The following is a 24,677-nucleotide window of genomic DNA, read 5'->3' as shown; positions in this document are numbered from 1 at the left end:
TGCACTAAGAATATAACTGCATAAAATACCTTATCATATACAGATGAAAGAAAATCTTGCAGTATTATGGTGTTCATATTAAAGCACATCATACATTGGTTTAAAACATTCAAAAATGGCCAAAATCATGTATCTCCTCTATTTTATGTTTATTACAAATTTAAAGTTTTATAACATTTTTTTTTTTTTTTTAAATGGAGAGAACTTTGGTTCTTCAGTTACAATAAGGAACACAGATATGAGCTGGATAAAGAATTTCAAAGCAACAGAAAGGAATTAGAATGAAATACACAACGAGTACATAACCTTGACCAAGTTCAAACGGGAGAATATCCATTTCTATGGCAACAAACCACCTAACCTTACAAGGTATCTGCAGTTTCCTCTTTTCACTTCCCATTTCAATGAAGTGCTTGGTTCACTTCTACTTTTTAAAATTTTTTTACTGTGAACTACTTTCTGACCTTCATTTTTTCCATCGGTGGCCCACACTTTTCCTTTCCAAAGAAAAAAAGCCTTATTTAATATAAAAGTGAGTAAACGTATCCCATACCATCGCTTCTCTTTCAATCTGGCTATTCAATATTTTACAACATCTTCTCATCTCTTTCCAATCCCCAGTCGTACCTTTTCACCTCTCCTTTTCTAGTCCCTTGTGTGTTGGACATAGTCCTCTCTCTCTCCCGCCTGTTCGTAGGCAGCGTTGTCTTGTTTCTTCCTGCGGTCCCTAACCCCGCTCCTCTCCGGTCCCGGTGAACCCTGGGAATCGTTGTCTGTATTTCTGTCCTCCTCAACCAACCCTCTCTCATCCTCATCTTTCTCATCATCATTAGCATCAGCATCAGCATCACTAAAGTCTGTGTCGGATTCATCAGAATTTTCTTCCTCAAGGTATCGGTAACCTTTGACCTTTGAGGAACAGGATAGTAATGTAAGACATTAGCAATGAGAGTGATATGGAAGTATAATAATCCAAATTGAGGATGAGTCAAAATTATTGTGTGTGGTAATCAACAGGTTCTGTCAATAAAGCTGTTTTGAACCTGGAAACTTAAATTTGATGTTTTACGGAATAAATAAACAGTTAACAGAAGACACTAACGAGGCTGTTTCTTTTATTAAATCACTTTAAAGCCTCCAGGGACTCACTACTGTGACACATTCATAGCTAAATTACCTTGTGTCGTGGACGGGGAATCCTGGGCAACCTGAACGGAATTTTCTTCGCCAGGCGACGCTCCATCTGCACGTAGCAGAAACATGCCACTATGAGAGCCAGGAGGAGGAGTCCAAGCTTCGCCTTAAAAAAAGAGACCAGAGACAATGTTCAGCTCACTATTCTTAAACATCGATTTTTGTGTAAACAAAAAAAAAAAAGTGACTACATCTCAACATATTTAAGGGAATTTCATGAAGAAAATCCAGTCACTTCGACAGGAATCTGTGCTGTCGGGAGTGTGAAAAAGCCCCCAATGCAGAATTCGCAATGTTCATGTTAGTCACGCAAATGAAAGCTGCTTGGTTTGAAGTAACTTCTGTGTGAACTGTGCTTCATATATCAAAAGTTTGCTGAAATATCATTAATGTGGCCACTCCTTTAGACAGAACTCCAGACTACGTCTAAACTCACCACCAAAGTGTGACAAAAAGCATTTGACAACAGTTTAATGTGTTTGATTAGATCTGTGTATTCTGTGCTCAATAACAGTGTGATGTCCAACTCACAAACTAAAAACCCTTATTCATCAGTTTTTTTTTTAAGTTAAAACATTTTGTGGACAAAAATAGTCCATTGTAAATTGTCAATTATAGTGTAGTGATATATAAAAAGCACAACTCACATAAAGGTCAATTTCGAACCAAACAACTGTCTGTTGGCCAATGTCCCGAAAGGATTCATGAAACAGCTTGTTTAATCGCTGGTTTAAATCATTCATTAATTCAAGTTGTAACTAAGCTCACAACTGACTCCCTTAAACTGCTAGTTACTTACAGTATATCCAATCTGAAATTAACTGAGAACCGTAAATTACTGTATTTACTTAATCATTCTCGTGTGACAATGTCTAAAACATAGTTTTGACTATATGATCAATTTATAATAGGACTCTAAAAGAAATACATTGAAATTTGTTATACCCCATGATTTATTTTCTTCATCCTCAAGCCATCCTAAGTATTTACGAATTTTTCCTACTTTTTAATATTAAAATATGTCCTGTCTCTTCCAAGCTTTATAATGGAGCTTACGCTGCGTCATCACCTGGAACGCCACTCTCTCGTAAACACACAGAAAGTTTTAAATATGGATATTATTTTTACACAAATGCATCGATTCACTTCAGAAAGCATTTATTATCCATGTGGAGTACTTTTTATGATGGACTTATGCACTTTATTTTGCTTCGGGTGACACGTTGGAACCATAATTGACATAACTGAACATTTTGTAAATTAAAAAGCTAATTATTTTTTGCCTGGTGTCCTGTTACAGTAAATGAGAATTATCCAGTCAAAACCAACAAAAATTAAAGGCTTTACCCGCATAGGCAATGCAGACCAAAGATAGACGATGAAGATTGCAATGGCCTGCCACCAGTGGTAGATGGTATAAACAAAGTCTAGTCGCTCCTTGTCTTCATACAGCATCCCCAGCAGAGCTACACACAACAACGTTATGTTACAGTATATCATTGATGTTTGTGCAATCTTGAAATGGGTGTAATCTTAACGTGGAAATTGCACTTGTACTCACTGCTCAGTCCAGTCTTGTTGAGCGCAGTGCCCAGACCCCAAAGGGCAGTGAGCACCAACAGATACGGAAGATAGCTAGGCTCTCGTGGTTGGGGTGACCAGCACATAAGGGTTATAATTAGCACAAAGTGCACGAAGGCGCCCACCAGAAGAATAACTGGCCTGGGCAAGCGCAGCAGCGTCAGGGCCAGGCCCGAACAGATGGAGGATGACAAACCATACACCATAACTAACAACCACAGCTTCTCCATCCCTACTGCACACACTCCATATGACTGAGAAAGACAGGCATAAAAAAGAAGAAAATCTGTTTAGGTAATGAGTGATTGCATGCTGTTCCTTTAATAGCTTAATTAACCCAAATAGCAGGCAAATTGGTTTACTTGCAGTGTCTTCGCAGGTGCTTAATATTGCAGAACAGCAACCAAAAACTAAGCTAAAAAAATACTCTGACACTGGTATTCAAATTTTACCTGTGTATTTCAGCTACACAGTCTGTTTTTCTCACCAGTATGAGTCCCTGGATGGCGAAGAGTGCTTCAAAGCCAGAGTAGACGAAGAACGGACAGAGCAGACGGAGTCGGTAGTCTCGTAAGTGCTTGAAGGGCAGCTGGAAGATGTTCCCCCAGCCGATGCTGCGGAGGTCAATCTCCTCAGTGGGCCGATATGCAGCTCCACACAACACCAGGAACTATTAGGAACATTGGCAGCACACTGTTAAAAAGGGGTCGTTCACTCCAAAACGATCATTCTTGTTTAAAGTGGAACATGAAAGGTGAAGTTTGATGAATTATGAGCAGTTCAAAAACATGATAACGCTGTGTGAGGAACAGTCCAAAATATATGCTGCTGATATCAAACCAGAGCGCAAGATCTATTTTTTTATGATGTAAAACATTATTAATTTAAAACATAATTGACTTTTTATGCAGTATGGGGATTAGTAAATATTTGAATAGTCAGCAATTATTGAACCCTGAACCAAATTTTCTTCTCTTCCTTCCACACAACTTGTGTTATGTTAGATTTTTATATTAAAACATTATTGTACATATCTACACAAAAACTTTACAAAAAAATAAACAAAAAAAAGAGTTTTTAAAAAACCTGATGTGATTCAGTTGAACAATGAACAATGATTTGTTTATCCCATAATTACATGCAAGATTCATTGTATGGACCACTTTATGGTAATTTTATGGTACTTTTTGTCATTTTGGAGCTTGATAGTCATTCACTTTCATTCACTTATATGGAAATGAATTTTCTAAATGAAAAATACATTATTTTAATGTCTTTGTTACCATGTAATTACACAAATATGTGCCGAGTAATATCAATTAACAACATGTACTTACAATACTAATTGCTTGTAATTATGCATAATATACTATTATTTCTATAGTAAATACATGTGTAACAAGGACACATTAAAAAACTGTTAAGTGTTCAGAATAGCATGTGGCTATATAAAAGATTTTCATTTGTGGGTGAAAGATTCCTTTTTTAAATTATCACTTGATTTACTAAAAACAAAATAACAATCCTACTTTGGTTCAGTGTGAAATATCTATGTGAAAGGACTATCAAGGTCAAATTGCTATCGACTACAGACTGATATAATCCTATTTTTTTAAGATGATGTGGAGGATAGAGACGTCATAGTGATGATAATGATGACAGTCTTACGATAAGCATGGCGAGGAAGGCTGCTCCCATGAGCACACTCTCCACCTCGATAAGCAGCAGAGAGCGAGGCAAGCTGAGCAAAACTGTCTTGTTTAAATTCTCTATCACCCCTTTCCCGGAGGCTCCTGAGAGAGATAGAGAGAAGATAAGAGGAGACAAGAGAAAATAATGCATCGTACAAGACTGCAAGACGGTTTTATATTACATTTTAGGTCTAGATGCATACATTTTTTAAAGACTTCAGACTTCAAACTTCTTTCTCTTTACAGTGTTTTCTCTACACAATATGGCAAGTGGGTGACTTTCCATGTTAAGCAGTGCTGCTGGTGATTTGGCGTGACTGGCTATTTTGCAATTTCAAATACTGGTTTAAAAAAACACTTATCGTCATCTCTGCTGAGAGCTAGGAAGAGCCAGATACAGCAGAGCCCTGAGGAGCAGATGTGCTGATGCCCCGGTTTGCAGGAAGTCAGAAGTGTGAAGTTTCTAATTGCCAAATGACTGATTTTTTCAACTGTAAATATTCTTGACACATTTAGATTTTATTTTGCAAGCTATCTTCTCATTATTGACACATGAAACTACCATGCCTTCAAGATGATTTTGATTCTATTTTTGAACTATTTTCTTTGGTGTTAAATGGAGTTGATTGAGGTAAATTTCTTTTTGGTCTAATTAAGTAAATGTAGTAGAAGTAATGATTTAAGTATTTGGACACTACTAAGGCCATCCTACATATTCATAATGTATTCATTTAAATTAATTAGAAAGAAAAAATAAATAAATAAATAAACAAACAAACCAAGTAGCATCTAGAAATATATTATTCTAGAGAACTAACTTCACTTTTCGGAGTGAATTTTGCTATAGTGTACTGCAGTGCTTGTGAACATGATTCACTAACATTTGACATCCACAAAATAATAGTCCAAATATGTTTTGTCTTAATTATGAACCATCCATATATTGTTTTATAAACCCTCCCATGTGACACTGAAGACAGGAGTAATGACTGCTGAAAATTCAGCTTTGCCATCACAGGAATAAACTACATCTTAAAATACATTAAATTAGAAAAAAATATTGTTTTTACTGTATTTTGATCAAATAAGCGCAGCCTTCACTGTAAAAAAAAACAAACAAAAGTTGAGCCAACTTTAAATTTTAAGGCAACCAGCTTCAGCAGATTTTTGAGTTTGCTCAACTTATTTTTGTGGGAGATTCTCAAATTTTTGTTGTATAAACTTAAAACAACAAGTTGAGAAAACTCAAAAATCTGCTGAAGCTGGTTGCCTAAAAATTTTAAGTTGGCTCAACTTTTTTTTTACAGTGTTGGTGAGCATAAGAAAAAAAAACAATGTTTTTTTTTTTTCACAAATCTTACTGACAAACATTTGAATGAATCTCATACTGATATTGTTCTAGCAAGTCTGGTTGCTATTCAAGCAACAGCTGTTGAGGTGTTATATTGTTTTTCCGCAGTGTCAGTTTTTGTTTTTAATGTCCTGTTGCTCCCTTATAAAGATGTAACCTTATGTTTAATATGGTGGTTTTTATTTTTACAGGAGTTATAACCTGCAAAAAGTGAATACCTTTTTAAAAGTCTCTCCAGTGAGCGCAGCAAGCACTTCAGTCTTGAAAGTCTAAAGTACTTCATACAAGTCTTTCTTGACTATTTTTAGTTCTACATTATGCTTCAAGCATGTGAAAACTTCACAAAAGGATATGAGAACTAATGTAAATACCATACTGAGCAGCTGCTCAATCTGTGAACGACACATGAGCCTTTAAAAATGTGAGCGTTTATTGCTAAAAAGAGGACAAGATCGAGAGAGAGGATTTTACCACACTGTGTGACTTTGAAGAGAGTGTGTTTGTAATCATTCAGATATTTATTGAGGAACAGCACCATGGGGAACTCGGCAAAGACGAAACTCAGCTGCAGGAGAGAAGAGAGACAGAGTGAACGCTATAAATAGCTGCATATTAATGCACAAACCCACATATGCAGCCGGCATCTGACACACACACACACGCAGCTGTGAATACATAGAAATACTTCAGGGGAAAACACAACTAATCAAAGGTTAACTGTTACTGAATTACTGCAACTTACAGCATTTCACACGTTTTAGTGTAACTGAGCATCTTTACTCACATGGAAAATGATGTAGAAGACGGACTGGAAAATGATGATGTAAGAATGGAAGGCTCCTTTGGGGGGCTTCTTCTGCTCCTGGACATGTTCGTCCTTATAGTTCACATACTCATAATACTGCTGGGCCATTCTGACACAACCGCACAAAACAAAGAGGAGGGAGTGGGTGGGGAGTTAGTTAACCGTTACTGTATTTTCAAGCCTGAAAGACTCAATAACTGAGTGTATAACTGAGCTAACTATGCTAAGACAATGTGAGGCGGTATAACTGAGAATTGCTAAATGCATAATCTGAAAAATAATGACCAAGCAGGTTACCCTGTCTACCAGTTCACAGTGCACAGTGAGTCGATGTTGCAATATTGGAAATTATCTTACAAATGGCTTAGCTATAGTTTCTCCAACAGAACTGGGATCATTTTACATTTAGTTATTTAGCAGATGCTTTTATCCAAAGCGACTTTCAAAAGAAGACAATAGATGCAATTAAACCAAAAAAAGAGTCATAATATGTAAATGCTATGACAAGTCCAGGTTAGTCTAACACAGTACACGTAGCAAGGGTTTTTTAAATAATAAATAAAAAGAAAACAAGTGGATAGAATAGAAAGAGAATAAAAAATGCTAGTGTTAGAAGGTCAGTTTTTTTGTATTAAAAATATCACACAGCAAAGGATTCAGCACTATTACAATTCTGCTCGAAACCAATTAACCAATACCAGTAATTGTTTTCATGTTACTGCAAAATATATATTCAAAAATCTCCGATGTTGGCCAATAATCAATATAGTACTGATAAATTGTGCATCACAGCTGCATCTTCAGTTTTGCTCTATTAAGCTGAATAAATTTGTGGAAAATAGTGAAGTAGAATAAAATACTGTAAACTTCAAATAAAATAGCAATATGCTTAAAATGACTCACACGTACACCATCGTTCAAAAATTCTGTACGTTTTTTAAATGCTTCTGAAAGAATCCTCTCATTAAAAACACAAAATTGTGAAATGTTACTACAATTTAAAATCACTGTTTTCTATTTTAATATACTTTAAAATGTTATTATTTCCTGTGATGTAAAGCTGAATTTTCAGCATAATTACTCCAGTCTTCAGTGTCACATGATCCTTCAGAAATAATTCTAACATGCTTGGTGAAACATTACTTACTATTAACAGTGACAAAAGATGCGCTGCTTAATATACGTTTTTCAGGATTCTTTGTTGAATACACTGCTACTTTTGATCAATTTAAAGCACACTTGCTCAATACAAGCATTCATTTCTTCCTCAAACTTTCGAACAATATTGTACATCACCGATCCGCACCTTCAGCTTCTGAACACCCTCACCTGGTGATGTAGTTTCCCAGTGACGCCCAAAGAGGAACAATGACAACACCGATGGCCACAGCTGACGGTACAAGAGTGTAATATCGCTCCCAGTAATTGGTTGAAACAAAGAGAGCATAGATGCCTGATGCCAGGAACATCATCCACTTAGTGCCAAGAAATCTGAGATAGAAATTGAGAAAAACAATTAAACTGGAAAATAAAGGGTGTGGGATTACTGAACTGTAATTATCACCATTTTTAGTTAACACCTCGGGTGTGAGAAGACCTTTGGTGCCAAAACTGCTCAAGCATTAAGTGGACAGTAGACAAACAGTAGAAGCGCTGCTAATAACTGTGGCGGCGGGTGACAAACATCCAAAGAACCAAACTAAATGAGCAAAACGGAAAAACGTAGGTTGCATGAGCATTACGAAACAAAAGAGAAATGCAAGGAAAGACAAAAACTCAACCTAATGAGCACCGGCGTGTAGAGCAGGCCGACAATAGGTGTAACGTTGATGCCCATCAGCATTTTGTTGTCGATATCCTCCAGCCCCAAGGTGCCATACTTGACCTCTCTATACGTCTCATCGTAGTGCAGAATTAACTGCATCTGTAACAGACCTACAAAGAAACAGCTCATCATGAAACATGCACAACTCTCCAAAAACCTTCTTTTGTTTTTGGCATGTAACAAGATGTCCCAGATTTGTCAGCTGTTCCTCGATTTCACAGTCTCAGACCAAATGAGACATCTTTGTGTGTGTGCATGCCAATGAACTTGCTAAAAATGGCCAAAAGAGTGAAGAGTCAGTGAAGTATGCCATCCACAAAGCATGTCACATTCATTTGCACGGCAGACAGTGCATAATGAAATCACACTGATACAACAGCGTGACATAAGCAGAGTCCTACTCGGTGTCGTATTTAGAGTAAGATCTTTTTATAAAGCAGCGTGCAGACTTTGAGGAGTATGAGTTCATCACTGGACTGAATCACGTTGTGTGCCTGTGGTGTGTGATGCGCAATGGCTGACCCATGTAAACACTGTAGATGATCATTCCTCCGCAACTGGCCCCCACCACGTTCTTCACTACACCCAGCCTCTTTCGTCTGTAGTACTTGCGCTCCTCCTCCTCCTCATCATAGTCAGGATGTGGGCCGAGAAACTCCTCCACCTGTCAGTGGAAGAAAGGTCCAAAAGTCTGAAAATTACAGTTTTTTTTTTCTTTTTTTCTTTTATACATGGACATAAACAAAGTTTCAGGGTTTTGAAAAATTAAACAAAGAAAAGTTATGAGGTAAAAATGGAATATTTGAGATCCAAGAGTTTTGTAGCACTGACCATGTAATCTCCACTTTTTTTCTAATCAACTTTTTATGCTGATAATATACAGTACTTTTTAAAAGTCTAGAGTCAATAACATTTTCTGAGAGAAGGACACATTAAATTGATCAAAGTGTCATTTAGAATGTTACAAAAAAATTATATATCAAATAAATGAATTTTCTATTCATCAAAGAATCCTGAAAGAAACTGTCTCACAGTTTCCACAAAAATATTAAGCAGCACAATTGTTTTCAACATTGAGAATAATAAGAAAGGTAACACTTTATTTCGATAGTCCACTTTAGATATTCTACTTACAGTAAGTAACTTTGTAACTACATGTCAACTAGCAGTCATTAGGGGCTGTTGTACAGATCACGTTGAAATCGCGAACGATTTAGGAGCTCATTTTTAATCAATCCTGCAAGACAGACTTTTCAGGATAGGAGATGAACTAAAATGAGCTCCCAAAACGTACTGCCAGATTCTGGAAGATAAATTCTTCAAACAGTGGTACAAGAGGATGTGATGCTGGTCCTTCAAGAGTCACTCACAACTTATCTGTCCATAAAGCCTATACAAAATCAGTCTTCATGTATTTCACAACACTTCAGCATGTTATTCTTATTAAGTGAGGGCCATTTTAAATAATTTTTTACCCAAGCAAAGTCTCTGAGAACCTGACACCTTGTAATTCTGGAGACTCCAGGAAGGTTGCAGTTCTGGAAAATGATGGTGCTGGAAACTAAATGGTTCCTGATGGTTTCTCAACTAATTCTTCACCTTAATTCATAATTCTTTTGCAGTTAACGTGTCTTTTCCTCTCCACCTGTTTTTTCTGACCTTGCTGACCCAATGAGCATTTCGCTGCCCAGTGGTCATGCCTTAACTTTGCTAATTCTATTATTGCATTAGTATTGCATCCTTCTCATGGGCATTTAATAATTTTTATTAAATGAGTTCAATCTCTTTTTTGGCTCATTTTATCTGTAAAGGAAAACCTGCCTAATAATTCTGAACACCTGAAATAAGAAGTTTCTGACTATCAGCCTTGATGGACAATTATATATCACTTACAAATTATTAAATACAAAATCAATAGTAGTTATTAAGATTGATGTGGTTTGGAATTGGTAAAATGTTCTTGGAAAAAAAATATGACCAGAATATCAACTTGCCTAATAATTCTGCACACACTGTAATATAGGTTTAAAACCAAGTCAGTGGGCAGTAAAGCATAAATTATTTTTTAAGATTTCACAGATTCTTAAACATGAGAATCAGATTAAATGTTGCAATGAATGATCCACGCTACAAACTGGAAATAGAGAAGATATAGTTTGTTTATGTTTATGAATTTAATAAACTCAAGTTTATTACCAACTATCCTGGTAGCCTTCAGTAAAATCAAGTGTCTAAAATGATTAAACATAAATATTATTTTTTATATTTTTAATTCACACTAACAGAAATTAATCTTTTCCAATAATTTTAAACAGATTTTTACATTTTATGGACAGTTTTACCTTTATAAAGCCATTTTTTTCTAAAAGTGCCCATTATCTTTTGAGTCAAATTCTTACATTTCATCAGTGAAGAATAATAAGACATTTGGGCTGTTACCAAGCAAATGAAATCAACACAGAAGCTGCATCTGAAGGGGCATTTTAGATATATTTACACACTGTTTAATGCAAGACATGAATGCATTTAACTGCAATTACAAATGCATAAATAATATTTTGATATATTAAACATAAAACGTTAAATACTATTATTTTAAATGATTTAAAACATGAAAAATCGGGGGATCAAAATGTGAAATTAAAACCTCCAGTAGGTGGCAGCAAATCATTGTTAATAAGTGAGTCACTGCGATTGAACCGAATCATTTAAACAGTTGATTCATTCAGGAACGAAACACCATCATGTTGCTCAGAGACTCAAAGTGCTGTGGCTGTGTTTGAAATTATTTTTGCTGGCGGAATAGAGCAAAAACAGCCAATATGGTGTCTAAAACGTAAGTCTCTTGATATTAGCCTATTATTTATTGAACCGTTGTATAAAATTAATATCACATTTGTATCCATGCTCATTTTATTTAAGAACTAAGCACTAATAGGGATTTCGCCTGGGCGTCAAAATGACTAGAAACAGCCCTGCGAGTCAGGATCATCATCTTCATCTTTGCGACACTGACTCAGAAAACACTAGTTTATTAGTAAATAATTCAAATATCTCCTTACTATTTCCCCCTGACACATTCATGGTAATTACTTTTGCTGGGGCTTTGCAGCAGGCTTCAGCGTATTGCGTGTATTTGAAGCAGAACTCTTCAGCTGCGCTGACGGCACGCTCTCTGCTGCTGCGGGACTCTATACACCGTCGAGCCGCTCTTCACAGTCGCAGCACGGTCTCGTGTTGTTTCCACCAGCGCGGCAATTTTTTTCATCACTAATTGATGGATGTCTAAAATATAAAAATAAGGAGAAGCCTAAAACAGGCCCGAGGCCCGGCCGCGTCTGAACTATGACGTGAAAATTGGCCCGATCGAAGCAGGGAATGCAGGGCTCTAGCGTTCCCCTCGGGGGACCCACCCCATCGGGCCCTTAGAATCGTCCTAATTCATTCTTTGCCACTAGGTGCTGCTTTTGTAGCGGTAAGAATATCGGTTTCCCCGGTAACGCTGTACACAAAGCAGCACTGCGCTCACAAACACTGCTTCATCAAACCATACATCAATGGAAAGCTTATTTATTCAGCTTTCAGATGATGTATAAAAATCAAATTTCAAAAAATTTACCCTTATGGGTCACTTACTGGTTATTTTAAATTGTAATAATATTTCACAATATTACAGTTTTTAATGTTATTTATTTATTTATTTTTTTTATTATTAAATAAATGCAGCCTTGAAGAATACAAAATAGCCTACTTTAAAAAAAAAATGTTAAAAACTTGTTAACGGTAACATAATTTGTAAAGAAAATGTTGTAATAAATATAAAGCAGACTTTAGACTTTTGAACTTCACTGCACATCAGAATATTTAATTCGCAAATATAAATTCTGAGCATTTAAAGAAAAAAGAAAAAACAAGAAGTCTGCAGGAAATTGAAAGATCTCTGATGTATGATATCAATGTCCCCCAAATCACTGTTTTTATAGAACAACAAAGTTCTGGAATCATAAAATTAACAGTGGTTAATTATTTATTCTGTAGATTAATTAGTTAACAAAACGTTTTAAGCAACACTTCTGATATATCCAATGCTACACGCTGTAGGACGACAGATGCTACCTGTCCCTGTATGTTTGGCTCAGCAGCGGGCTGCACTTGATCCGGTCCATCAGCAGGCGGCGCGCCCTTCACCTCAGCCTCGCTGTACACGTTATCCTCGGTGATCACTGCTGCCATCTGCCGGCCGCGCTGCTCTCTCACCACAGTAATGCAGGTAGATCACTGCCGAAGGTGAAAACCACCATTTCAAACATAAAACAAAACACGATAAACACTTTGAGTGACAGCAAAGGCGGAGGAGAACAATAGAAAACTGTGGCGATTGTGAGCCTGTAATGTTGAATGAAATATTACATAAACTTGTTCCTGGAGTAAATATAAAAACATGGTGTGTGGGCGGAAGGTCTAATACAGGTGTACAAAACGACAACGACACGATAACACGACTTTTTAACGCATTTATAGGTAATGCTGTATATGTAATGAAGCTTGACGATCATGCAGGGCGAAGTAAACATTAACTAAGAGCAAATATAACTCACCAAAGTGGAAACGATGAACGTCGCTATAGTGACAAAGGCTGCAAAGTCGTTTAAAAGATTAAATCCTAGGAACTTATATCGAGCCTCTAATGAAACTTTCGCCTCATAAACAGTTGCCTGTAGGTTTTATTAAGAAAACAAAGAAGGAAACGAAAGTGTTCTCCCTAGTTCCCCATTTTCTTAAAGGGATAGTGCCTCGAAATGTGGCTATTCACATACAGGGCAGTTGAAAGACGGCCTGTTTGCCTTCTCTTGCTTAATATTTGTGAAAGGAACTTCATAATGAAGAAAAAGAACATTGCTGTCAACACACCGGTGCTACTAGGCACCGTCTTTTGCATCTGATTGATTACCGTCTCAATTTAACAGACATTGAGAAAACTTTAAATAAAAGTGCCTTTGGAAATAGAACAATTACCATTATTAACAGTTTACCACCAAAATTAAAATTTTGTTATAATTTACCCTCATGTTGTTCCAAAACTGTATGCTGTTGTTTTTTCCCATGACTAATCTTCAAGCAGCTGTTTTCCATAAAAATGTCAGTTTATGGTGACCTACAGTGACCAAAACCGAACAGGAACCGTCTCATTGAAAATTTGTTACACAAGTGGTTCCTTAAGAAGATGAATTTAAGTGATTCTTCTCCCTGAAAAGAATTTTTTAGCATACCGACAGTCCATAGGTTGCTGTTAACATGCTGTCAGCACATTAAAATTGTCTCCGGGAAGCTGAGACTTTATATTAATCCTCTTTAAACATTAAAAAAATAAATAAAAACTACATTCTCAACTGTCAGGTAACCATCCTGACACAATTTTATTAAATAATACAGTTTTATAAAATAACACAGCACACTGTTTTTGCTCATTTTAAAGAAAGAGTCAGAAGAGAAACAGAACGGTAAACATTTTAATTCTATTCATTTTATTCTATTGCGCAATAAAGGTACACTTTGTAAAATGACACAGAGAATGTCGGAAATTACAATGTCAACATAAAAAAAACTCTCAAACAAGTTCACAAGGACATAATTTCACAATGCTTCACTAATCTCTCTACCCAGACAAACGCTTTATTCCTGCGATGTTAATAATGTTCATGCCAACAAACTATCAATGACTCGTAGGGCAAAAAATAACCCACCTCCTTCCAAAAGTCTTGATCTTTTAGTGATTTTAGCATGTCTATCAGTGGATCAATATTTGTCAAAATATTGTTCATATTCATGTTATATTGTTTATATCTGTAGCCATGCTGCCCGATTTGCCCCTTTAGATGTCCAGAGTGCCCGTTCCTCCCATAAACCCCATCCACAGGCCTTCAGCCCCACCCGTAGAGTCTGTAGGGTGTCTATCCAGTGCCCGCAGCGGCCTTCCTCATCACCTCCTCATCCTGAACAGAGAGCTCAGTGAGCTTCCGACCAAGTCTCTCATGCAAGTCCAAGTATTTGGCGACACAGCGGTCCAGACACACAGCTTCCCCCTTTGAAAGTTCTGCCTCCTTGTAATGAGGTGGAACACATTTCCTGTGGCATGCATTGGTCATTCTGCATGAGGAAAAAAGCACAGGACAAATGAGATCATACACATTTGCTTATGTAATGTATAATCTAATTGAAACACGGAAATGTTCATCTTCATGAATGATTCAAGTACTATTATCTTTATTAATTCATGCCATTATTTTGTAGAGACTACATACTAGGCATGCAACAATTAATCAACAACAACAACAAAATTGACAACAAATTTGATTAATTGCATTTGCAGAAACATCCAGAAAACAGCCAGTCTTGCCATTTTACACTAAAGAATAATGCATTTCTATTGACAAAACTCAACTGAAATGGATACAGATTGAGTTGCTGTATGTCAGCAGTAATTCTGAATAAATTATATATTTTGATATGTTAAATTGCTACATGTAGCACAAGTAACTGTATTTTTATGAGAGCAGTAACAGTAAAGGGAATATCGTAATGGGGTTTTCATTCAGCCTCTTACCACTTAACATTTAGCCTGTGCTTTTGTTTTTCTTTTCATTATTTTTAATATAGTGATTTTAACTTTAAATGTAAATTTGCTATGTATAGCACAGGCTTCATAGACACATTCACTAGATTTGTCTTTGTAGCCTTCAATTGTAGGATGCGATTTTATATATATATATATATATATATATATATATATATATATATATATATATATATATATACAAAATAAAATTTGGCTTTTCATCTGAGAAATAATGGACAGATGAATCATTATCAGAATAAATACTGCAGTCCTACTACAAACAGTAGGCTACATACCAGTAATGAATGCAATGCATGAAAACTTTTAATTTTCCTAAAAATACAGTTTAGGTACAGTACTTGCCATTTAACACAAATTAAAAAAAAAAAAAAAAATTAATAAATATATATATAAAGTCACCTGCTATAAAGTGCTTCTGCTAATTGCAAAAACAGTCACTATGCAAATCTAAGACACTTATCTCAAGGGCACAGACTAACAGTTTGAGAGATTTTTTTAAATGCTCAAAATGATTGGTCTCATCTGCTCTGAGGGAGGCCAGAGAAGGTAAACGTGATTCGAGCTGTACGATTATACACAGGATGAACTGATCTATATTTGAGTGCATACAGCTTGAAGTAATACTAATAATGTAACTTTACTGATATGACGGATGATACAAAAAAAACAGTTAACATGAACGGAAGAAGACTGTGAACCTGCTTAATAACTGAACGCATTAACTGACAAGGGCTCTGCCGACTCGAGACTAACGTTACTTCACGCCGCAGAGCAAAACAAAAGGCACGTTGTGTCGCGTTCTATATGATCTGATCTGATCTGATACGGAGCAAAGCCTGGTGTCTAAATAAGATACAATAACAGCATTACAAAACGTGCAGCCTGTCGATGGCCACTGATTGTAGTACTACGCTGCATCTACAGTATACTATTCAATAGCGTAACCTCCTACACAAATCAATATATTTCGTACGTTAGATGTCGAGAACGCAAGTAATCTGAGAGAAAGCATGCTGTTACACATTTACACAGACCACCGTAGGCTTCATACCGGTTATACATGTCAGCCATCATTTCAACCTCCAGCTCCGCGGCGAGCTGCTGCGCTTTCATGGGGTCCATCTCTGCAAACGACCTTTCGGTGTACCCTCGCTAAAAACCCACCGGACAACGCGTGGGTCCGTTCAACAAAGAGCTCTGACAGCTTGCTTAACCTTCAGTGCGCGCGCTTGACCGGAGGAAGTTCCCACGTGGATCCTATCCATCCAGCAAATTGGTACTTCCGCTGACAATAAAGTTTTCTATTCAAAAAAACCACTGCTCTTCATTTCCAGAGCCATATTGCTCTGTTCATTTCTAAAGGAAGTTATGCTCTGATTGAAGTATTCTGTGTAATGACAACATCCCTTTTATTAACTGTATAGTTTTTTATTTCTTAATTTAACTATTATTTTATTTCGCTATTATCGTGATTCTCGCATCTTTTTTTTTTTTTTTTTTTACCAATTCCGACGACTTCCAGTTGGGATTACTGGATAAAGATTTTAAAAAAATAATTTTATAGAAAGCACGTTCTCAAAATTTCTTACTGATAGAATCTTTTATAGCCATCCCAATGGAATAATGTATATTTACTACCACATTCTTTCAAATTATCTAATATTTCAAGGGAATTTAATATTTTCACATTGGGAAAGCCATTTTATGCTGCCTGTATTGTGTGTTGTTATATTTTGTTCTTGCACAATTATTTAATTTGTTTAAGGATAAAGATACACACAAAGTCAGACTAAAGTAATTACACCAAATAGGTACAGTAATATATTTTAAATAAAGCACACATACAAAAGTATAATATGAACTTATATAAATTGATTTTAATTTACATAATTTTAATATGTAATTTTATACATGTATGAGACAATCCAAAATAAGTTTACATGAATTTATAGGCTAATTCACATAAGTAATGTCAAATTGACAAAAAAAAAAAGAAAGAAAAAAACTATTCTTCTCACCATTTGATATATTAAACCTTGGGTTAAGAACTTGGCTCAAACATCTGCTATTGATTTCAAAATGTTAAACGTGTATTCTCAACATGAACATAAAAAATCATTCAGTCTCTTCTCCAGTGACATCTACCTCCTCTTCTTCAGTGGCATCCAACTCCTCCTCTTGCTCCATTAGACACTCAATAGCCAGTGTGACAAACTGTCTAGATGCCAAAAGCCCCAAAGGATCATCTACAGACCCATCGACAACATCTACTTCAACATCTTCTTCATCTCCTGATTCTGAATTGGACGTCACCGCTGAGATATTCTCGCTGCACACTCTGGGGCTTTGATAGTTTGACTGAAGCCATACTTCAGTCTGGACAGAAGGAGCATCTCTGCTTATTATTTCTTCTGTGTTTCTCAGTGTCAGAGCTATAAGGATAAAACAGAAATCAGGAATATGGATTATTAATAACAGAGTATACAAAAATGTTGAGTTAGAATTCTAAGTTTAGCCATTTTACCTCCGTTTGATGCATCATCTGCAATCCCAGCACTCGCAATGTGTCCTTCACTCAATTCATCTTCCTCCAGTAGGGTCTGTTCCTCAATCTTCCCAGCACTGTACTGGTCCCCCTCCTCATTCATTTCATCATTATCCTCCCATCCATTGGTGATTTCCCAACACCTATCATCTGAAGAAGGCACAAGCTCATTTGGCCCCAGGACTTCAGTTTCTTCTCCCTCCATAGTTTCTTCAATCATCCGAACCTCTTTGTTCCTACCTAAATCCTCCTCTTTCTCCAAACAATCAGCCACACAGCTAACATCCTGGGTATTAACACCATGTGCTGCCTGAATGTCTTTGTCCATGTCTGATGTTGCCTGAAATGAACACATTTGTTCATCTCGGAGATGTTCTGCTTGTGTACTATCAGGATTCGTACTGAAATTAATTTGTATTCCCTCCATCACTATCGGTTCATTGGTAGAAACATCACGGTCTTTCTCTGTGGGCGACTTGGCATGACCATCAATATCATCAGCTGGCATCATAATATCCTTCATTACGTCCTCCTCCACTGTTAACGGCACAGAAATCTGGTCCTGAATGTCTTTTCCCATCTCATTGTGGGAATCACTATTCTGTAACACACTGGCTTGTCCACTAGAGTTCTCCTCAGTGGCAGTTTCTCCATCTTTAACCGAACATTTCACATTATCTAGCATGTCTCCACAAGACAACAGTGACCCTACTTGCTTGTCAGATACCTCCATGTCTTCATTCTCATTTATCAGCACAGACGTCTCTGCTTTTTTCTTACCACAAATGCCCTTAGACATCACTTCACTGCTATTCATCATTAATTTACTATTCTTGTCTTCACTTTTCCATCCTTGGCATTTTTGAAGGCTAAAAGACGTGTCTCGCAGGCTCGATGTTAGCGGCTGATCAGTATTCAGAGAACTTCTACAAGTGAGACTTTCAAAACTTGGAAGAGTCTGATGGAAAATTTTATCAATGATACTTGGTCCCTTTGCCTGACCAGCATATTTTAAGTGAGAATCCAGCGTTGTCTGTGCAAAACTGCTGTTAACATCTGCTTCTTCCATTTCTGTTGAGTCTTTCTCCTGCTGTGTATTTGGTTCTTGCTTATTACCCTGCTCAATCTCACGGTCTTTCTTAGTTTTTTCCACTTCACAATCATCTTGTCCTGAAGTGGGCAATTTCTCTGCACTGTTGCACAAATGAGCAACAGCAGTGGTTTTGGATCTAGGGGGTCTACCACGACCACGTTTTACAATACCAGTGTATTTAGTTTTTTTTGGTTTAGGTAAAACATCTTTATGTTTTTCACTGTCAGTGTTCAATGGAGGCATTTTCTTACTGATAGGTGAAGAAATTTCTTTTTTTCTCTTCACACCTGCGGTTGCTTTTCTGTTCGCATTGGTTATTCGGGCACTGACTCTACGTGCGTTAGAAGCTGATGGCTTAACATCTTCACAGTGGGGATCATCACACTTTAATATCCTCGGTAGAACCTGATTCTGATTTTCTAGGTTTTGACACTTTGTATCCCCATTCACTTCTGACTTTCGAGTTGCAAGCCTACGTCTTCTCGTTTTCTCTGCTTTGGGAGCTCACAAGCATCTTTCACATCATGCTGAATGGTGTTTGAACTACTCCCACTCATTAAATCATCTTGTAAAAAGGAAGTCTTCAATTCTTGCTTTTCTGCAAGGTCAGGGCACGATCGATTTTGGCAGGCGATGAGGTCAGGCTGTGAATGTGGGTAGGAGGAATCAATCATTAGGCTTAGAGGGAAGTCCAATTTCAGTGGTGACTCAGAAAGCCACAAGGGAAGGTTTTGCATTTCTAGGTCCTGTCTGTGTGGTGGTTCTTGAGTAGGAACATCACTGTCTCCCTTATCTGATTGAAGGGGGGAAAGGCATCGTAGTAGTTTGAATTCTGGCCTGTTGTCCAGTATGCTGGTCATACCAAGGCTTAGCATTTCACCTGCAGCTGGAGAAGGGTTAGCTAGGACACCTGTGGCGTTTGGGGTTAAAAACAAATCTTCTACCAGGGAGGGAGTGGAGTTTCTTGCCCCACCTGCCAGATTCTTATCTTTGTTCAAGTCGTCCTGTCCAGGAGACGGAGTCACGAACGTATTGGATCTTGACTGATTATGAACGCCTGAGTGGTCTAAAAAACAAGGAGTAAAGTCAGGAATAAAGTGCTCAATAAAATATATCCATATAAAAAAAAAAAAAAAAAAAAGTAAATTATCCCCAACCATATTTCAAATAACTTAGAAATATATTTTTTGGACAAAAATGTCAAGGTGATACAACTGTCCTGATATCACAATGAAGAGAAAATTATATTATAGAAATTATAGAAAAATATTTGAACAAAATTGCTTTACTGTGTAGAAATATTTGAAAAAAAACATGATCGACAAAATTAGCTCAAACATGCAAATCAATCAAAAATCATAAATCAGGAAATAATATCAGAGAATATAAATATTTGTGAATTATGAACCATGACGACAGTTTTTTTTTTTTTTTTACCTTTTAAAGTATTAAGTGTTAAATATTTGATGGTTGCACCACATGACATTTCATTCAATTTCGTTTTTTTTTTTTTTTTGTGTGTGTGTGTGTGTGTGTGTGTAAACTATAGAAAACCAACATAAAATCAGAGTACATTTCTAAGATCTTGACACTTGTGTTTTAAGCCAGATTTTATTTATATTTTTATTAATTTATTTATCATGGACACTCTTATTTTTCATTGACCCAAAGACTAAGGCAAGCATATCACATGCTGTTTGGGTTAAGCAAGCATGTGAAGAGTACTTTCAAATAAACAACGACAGAGAGCATAAGAAGAGATGCAATTTTGTGTCAAAGAGGGAGCGGAGAATATTGGATGTTTGATGAATGTAAGTGCTATACTAAAAACATGAGAAAGAAAGCTGGGAGCACGACAACATGATGAATGTACACATGCATGGTCTAAAGCACACAAACCCAAGACATTTCAAAATGATGCTTTACCTTCATCTCTTTGTCCTGGCGACCCAACTGGTACTGCTGTTTTGCTAACATCAGATCCCTTCATCTCTGGCTCACAGCTTTGCATATAAAGACAAGCACCTTGAGCAGAGGCCTCAGCAGCCCTCTGCTGACCTTTTGGATCCTGAAGAGGACCTAGCTGCTCTTGCTCATCCAGATTTCTGTCTATTGGCATCAATGGCAGGATGTTTAAATCCATCAACATATCATCCAACATCTTTGCAATATGTTCATCAGATTCATCTGCTTGGGGAGGGCTTGAAGGTAAAATTGGTATTTCCAAAGGGGAAGAGACAGAAACATGGTGTGGAGTATGAAGACATTTATCTGAAGAGGCGTGTGTGGAAGAATTGGAGGGTGAAATAGGCAGATCCGTCGGTGGGGTGAGAGTTACAAGACTTTGACCAGGAAGTACACTAGGTGGGCAGCTCTTTAGTCAGAAAAAAATAAAAATAAAATTATGAAATATATATATATACACACACACACACACACACACACACACAGTAACATTTTCTGCCAAATGTAGTTTGCATTATATATGCAATTGCAATCAAAAATATTAAACCCTTCAGAGACTATAATTTACAAATGTAAGTTTTCTTGAATTAAATAAGGCCATCTATGACATTTTAGTGGCATATTAAAAGTGATAATGTCAATATATAACTAAATATTTCTGAGTAATACGCTTTTTTGTTGTAATCCAGGCATGTCATAATTATTCAACCCCTACTCAAAGTTGCTGTTTTAAGTCATTTATTTCTCTGGTAGGGTGCAAAAACAACACAACACTTGACTTGATTAGCTACAAGAAGATTTCCAAGTCACTCAAAGTTGTAGAGACACAGCTGGCAAACTCATTCTTAAGTTTAAAATGTGTGCGTTCTGTATATATATATATATATATATATATATATGTGAAAGTATTTCAGCTTTATATTTTTGTGGAAACAATGATCTGTTTTTTTTTTTTCAGGATGCGTGATATATATTTCAATATATCGATATAAACTATGCTTTATTTGTCTAAATTGTGTTAGAAATTCATAATTAAAGATAAATCCTTACCTGAGTTTGAAGTCCACACTCTTTCATTTCTTCTGGGTTCTTCTCGCTCTCACCTTGGACAGAAACAAGGAGGTTGCTCTCCCAGCAAGCTCCGCTCCTCCTCAGTTTTATCCTAACTTTAAGCTGGTCCAATTTGGCCTCCTTTTGTTCAGCAGTAGCACTTTTTTGTCTGTTATCTGCCTCTAAAAGTTTCTGAAAGTTTTTGCCTGAAACATTAATTTGTTGCCGAGTTAATTTTTTTAATTGGCTTTCTCTCTTTGCCATTTTCCACCTCTTCTTAGCCTTTGTTTTATTATGATTTATTACAGATGATTCTGTCACGTCAGCGAGGGAAGGAACAGCAGCATTACCGGTCCGATTAAAACCTGCAGTTGGACTAGCTTCATCAAGTAATGACAATGAGGACAAATCAGCTTCCGATAAGCCACAAGCTTGCACTGGAAGAGTACTGCTCTGTATCCTTAATGGCTCAGACACGATTTCACTTTCCTGGCTATTCACATCTTCTGTCTGTACACCAATCTCTCTCCAACATCTCACAACATCCTCAACTCCTCTTTTCACGCACACTCTCTTTTGTTCCAAAAGGTTTTTAAGTCCGAGTCTGAAGGCAGCAGCCATTACCTCCTCATGTTCGCTCTGACTCTTGATCTCCATTTCCCCCGTGTACAGGAACTTAACTAGCTTTAGTAAGGCATGAGATCCTACAGCCTCGAGGCTCAGAAGCCTGTTCTGCCCTGCCTGTGGAGCAGGGGAAGTGGAAAGGACTCTTGACAGGACTGGGCTTAGAGCAGCTAACACACAACTGTGAGCAGGAATACAAACACCTGAAGAGTGAAAATGATTTTTTTAAAAGAAAAGAAATGCATAGGAAAAAAAATATTAGTCAAATACAACACCACAGGCAACAGAAGTCTATAGATTCTTTGAAAGAAAAAATATGTAAAATATTATTGTGTAAAATAACTGTTCAGAAACAAAATGATTCATTCTGCCTAACAAATGGATCTTTGTTTTCTCCAATTCTTAAATGTCAAATTTGAAAGGGTTTTTTTTTTCAAAAAAAAAAGGGAGAAAAAATAAAAATAAAAACACAAATCAGATCAAATAAATCTAAATGTTATCGGAACTTTTATTAATGTTGCATCAGGAGCCTTCAAACACTACTAAAAAATGTGTTAAAAAATCAATCAATGGTGTGCTGAATGAACTGCTTTAGTGTGAAAAAGATGGCTTCTATGGTCACCAAACCGCTCTGCAATTTGGAAAACCATAACAATGACATAATCAGGGTCTTTATATGATTTGTTTACAAGGTGCTAGTTATAAAGTTGACAGCTCTTTCCAATGACACAGACCCAGAGCTGGCTATCTCTCCAACACAGATGTCTGATCTCTTACCGTCTGTCTGCAGAAGTGTGTCACAGAAGATGCTTCCCTGCTGCTGCTGCTGAAGTTCACCAAGCAGGAATATTGCAAAATCAGGATGCTGATACTGCCACATGCTGGTAGCAACTTCAGACTAAAACACATTTAGAAACTTCAAAACAAAAGTTAAACCGTCAACCATCCAGAAATAACACCTTTCTTCAATTTTGCAAGATAAGATTTACTTACTCTGTGTTATCAATTTAGATCCAACTGCTGATGATACGAACAATTTTTTTGATAGATTTAGGTAACGTAAATATTTAGATAAGACAGACGGACAGGTGTATGAGCGTCAGGTAATTGTGATCTCAATTCAACGTCTTCATGTTGTTTGGTATTAAATGGCTAGCTCAGCCATAATCTCAGTCTCTAAGGTCAACTGAGCCTGATGTCGCGAGGATTCATCTGGTATTAATACTGCAAAGCCGTCTTGTTTTCAAACGCTAAGTGTTCGTTGTTCATCACACTTGCTAAGACACCACATTATAATCCAATATAGACAATTTTACAAACGCAAACACAGGTGATCTGTAGGACACGTGAGCCGCTGCATCACAAATCATCTCAAGTCAAGCGACTCTCTCTCTAGCTCCACTATTCAATAATCTAGAAGTGAGATTTTCAGAGTCGCGACTCTTTTGAATCAGTTCACCAAAAAGATTCATTCACTGATCTGTTCAGTGGCTCTGCCTGTAGATGGCGCTATAGGTGAGCATTTTGAAAGAGTTTGTTGAATTATTCATTCAAACGATTCGTTAAAAACACCAGCAGTTTCATGATTTTGTTCTTGTTTACTTGTGCAACTGAAATCTGACGAAGATTAATAAGACATTTCCTAATTAAAAAAAAGAGACTATGACATTTCCACAAATGCATTTATTGGTTTAAAAGCTCTCTTGAATGTAGTCTCATTAAAATGAGTGAATTTAGGTTTGTATCAGTGGTTCTGAGCACTGTGGCTTAAAATAGTTCAAATAAGGCAAAAGAAGCATTATTTTCATTACTAAAAACCAACATAATTCAGCTTCATTTTAAGTTCACCTTCAAAGCTGTTCCCCCCTCTTCACTTTCTGTCTTGAAAAAAATCCCTGGACATTTTGAGGTAGCCTAATTTTAAGAAACGTGATGTCTAGATTGAGAAAGGCCATATGTAGCCTAATTAATAAAATCTTAAAACTCTGGGCATTTTTATAACAAAATTTTGTCTAGTTATGCCAAGGACACCAAAATATTAGGCAGAAGTTATAACTTGTAAGAGATAAACAACTTGAAAACTCGTGTAAATGCTTTGGTAAAAAGGGATGGGAACATTGCGGTGGACAATATTGAAGAAAAAGGTTGTAAACCACTGGTTTAGTTACTTTCAAGTAATTTAAGATGACAACTAGCATGTTAAATTCACAGTGTCTTGACTAGTCTGTAAAAATTTTTTATTTTTTATTTTTATTTTTTTTTAAAAGAACAACTCTCGTGAAGTTGAATAAACTTAATGATAACATGTGCACCAAA

General features: G+C 36.6%; 3 protein-coding genes across 5 annotated transcripts; all 3 read right to left on the bottom strand.

Moving 5' to 3' along the window:
- Positions 1–130: 130 nt before the first annotated feature.
- unc93b1 (unc-93 homolog B1, TLR signaling regulator) lies at positions 131–13,231 on the bottom strand. The gene is made up of 13 exons (XM_058789040.1): positions 13,046–13,231; positions 12,564–12,725; positions 8,970–9,111; positions 8,404–8,557; positions 7,952–8,113; positions 6,602–6,731; positions 6,289–6,382; positions 4,444–4,568; positions 3,263–3,445; positions 2,756–3,029; positions 2,542–2,660; positions 1,178–1,300; positions 131–909 (listed from the first exon to the last, which is right to left on the bottom strand). The coding sequence occupies exons 2-13, from the start codon at positions 12,678–12,680 to the stop codon at positions 646–648; spliced, it is 1,887 nt and encodes a 628-aa protein (XP_058645023.1). The 5' UTR covers positions 12,681–12,725; positions 13,046–13,231; the 3' UTR covers positions 131–645.
- A 638-nt stretch (positions 13,232–13,869) lies between these two features.
- Positions 13,870–18,969, bottom strand: timm10 (translocase of inner mitochondrial membrane 10 homolog (yeast)). Of its 2 annotated transcripts, XM_058789051.1 has the most exons (3): positions 17,609–18,969; positions 17,230–17,516; positions 13,870–14,594 (listed from the first exon to the last, which is right to left on the bottom strand). In XM_058789051.1, exons 1-3 carry the CDS (start codon positions 18,963–18,965, stop codon positions 14,478–14,480), a joined length of 1,761 nt encoding a protein of 586 aa, XP_058645034.1. In that variant the 5' UTR covers positions 18,966–18,969; the 3' UTR covers positions 13,870–14,477. The 2 variants fall into 2 exon arrangements, with proteins under 2 accessions (XP_058645034.1, XP_058645043.1); XM_058789060.1 differs by lacking the exons at positions 17,230–17,516; positions 17,609–18,969 and adding an exon at positions 16,136–16,379 and having other exon boundaries at positions 13,880–14,594.
- Positions 18,970–19,158: 189 nt separating this feature from the next.
- LOC131548065 (uncharacterized) lies at positions 19,159–24,675 on the bottom strand. Of its 2 annotated transcripts, none has more exons than XM_058789019.1 (5): positions 23,355–24,675; positions 23,139–23,277; positions 21,738–22,564; positions 20,649–21,096; positions 19,159–19,788 (listed from the first exon to the last, which is right to left on the bottom strand). In XM_058789019.1, exons 2-5 carry the CDS (start codon positions 23,239–23,241, stop codon positions 19,169–19,171), a joined length of 1,998 nt encoding a protein of 665 aa, XP_058645002.1. In that variant the 5' UTR covers positions 23,242–23,277; positions 23,355–24,675; the 3' UTR covers positions 19,159–19,168. The 2 variants fall into 2 exon arrangements, with proteins under 2 accessions (XP_058645002.1, XP_058645009.1); XM_058789026.1 differs by having other exon boundaries at positions 23,139–23,259.
- Positions 24,676–24,677: the final 2 nt, after the last annotated feature.

The sequence above is a fragment of the Onychostoma macrolepis genome, chromosome 01, assembly GCF_012432095.1.
Source record: "Onychostoma macrolepis isolate SWU-2019 chromosome 01, ASM1243209v1, whole genome shotgun sequence".
Taxonomy (NCBI): Eukaryota; Metazoa; Chordata; class Actinopteri; order Cypriniformes; family Cyprinidae; genus Onychostoma; species Onychostoma macrolepis.
The sequence above is the reverse complement of the archived record's forward strand: the minus strand, read 5'-3'. Positions and strand labels throughout refer to the sequence as shown.

What these genes read in the sequence shown, in the direction of transcription:
- unc93b1 (XM_058789040.1), bottom strand. Translation starts at nt 12,680, where the DNA reads ATGGCAGCAGTGATCACCGAGGATAACGTGTACAGCGAGGCTGAGGTG. An exon ending in CATCTACAGTGTTTACATGG is followed by an intron (nt 8,558 to 8,969) that starts GTCAGCCATTGC and finishes GTTTCTTTGTAG; the next exon opens with GTCTGTTACAGATGCAGTTA. An exon ending in CTTCAAAGTCACACAGTGTG is followed by an intron (nt 4,569 to 6,288) that starts GTAAAATCCTCT and finishes TATCTCTCTCAG; the next exon opens with GAGCCTCCGGGAAAGGGGTG.
- timm10 (XM_058789051.1), bottom strand. Translation starts at nt 18,965, where the DNA reads ATGCCTCCATTGAACACTGACAGTGAAAAACATAAAGATGTTTTACCT. An exon ending in AGATGATGCATCAAACGGAG is followed by an intron (nt 17,517 to 17,608) that starts GTAAAATGGCTA and finishes TTATCCTTATAG; the next exon opens with CTCTGACACTGAGAAACACA. An exon ending in ATGCCACTGAAGAAGAGGAG is followed by an intron (nt 14,595 to 17,229) that starts GTAGATGTCACT and finishes TTCCTCATGCAG; the next exon opens with AATGACCAATGCATGCCACA.
- LOC131548065 (XM_058789019.1), bottom strand. Translation starts at nt 23,241, where the DNA reads ATGTGGCAGTATCAGCATCCTGATTTTGCAATATTCCTGCTTGGTGAA. An exon ending in CACACTTCTGCAGACAGACG is followed by an intron (nt 22,565 to 23,138) that starts GTAAGAGATCAG and finishes TTCACTCTTCAG; the next exon opens with GTGTTTGTATTCCTGCTCAC. An exon ending in AGTGTGGACTTCAAACTCAG is followed by an intron (nt 21,097 to 21,737) that starts GTAAGGATTTAT and finishes TTCTGACTAAAG; the next exon opens with AGCTGCCCACCTAGTGTACT.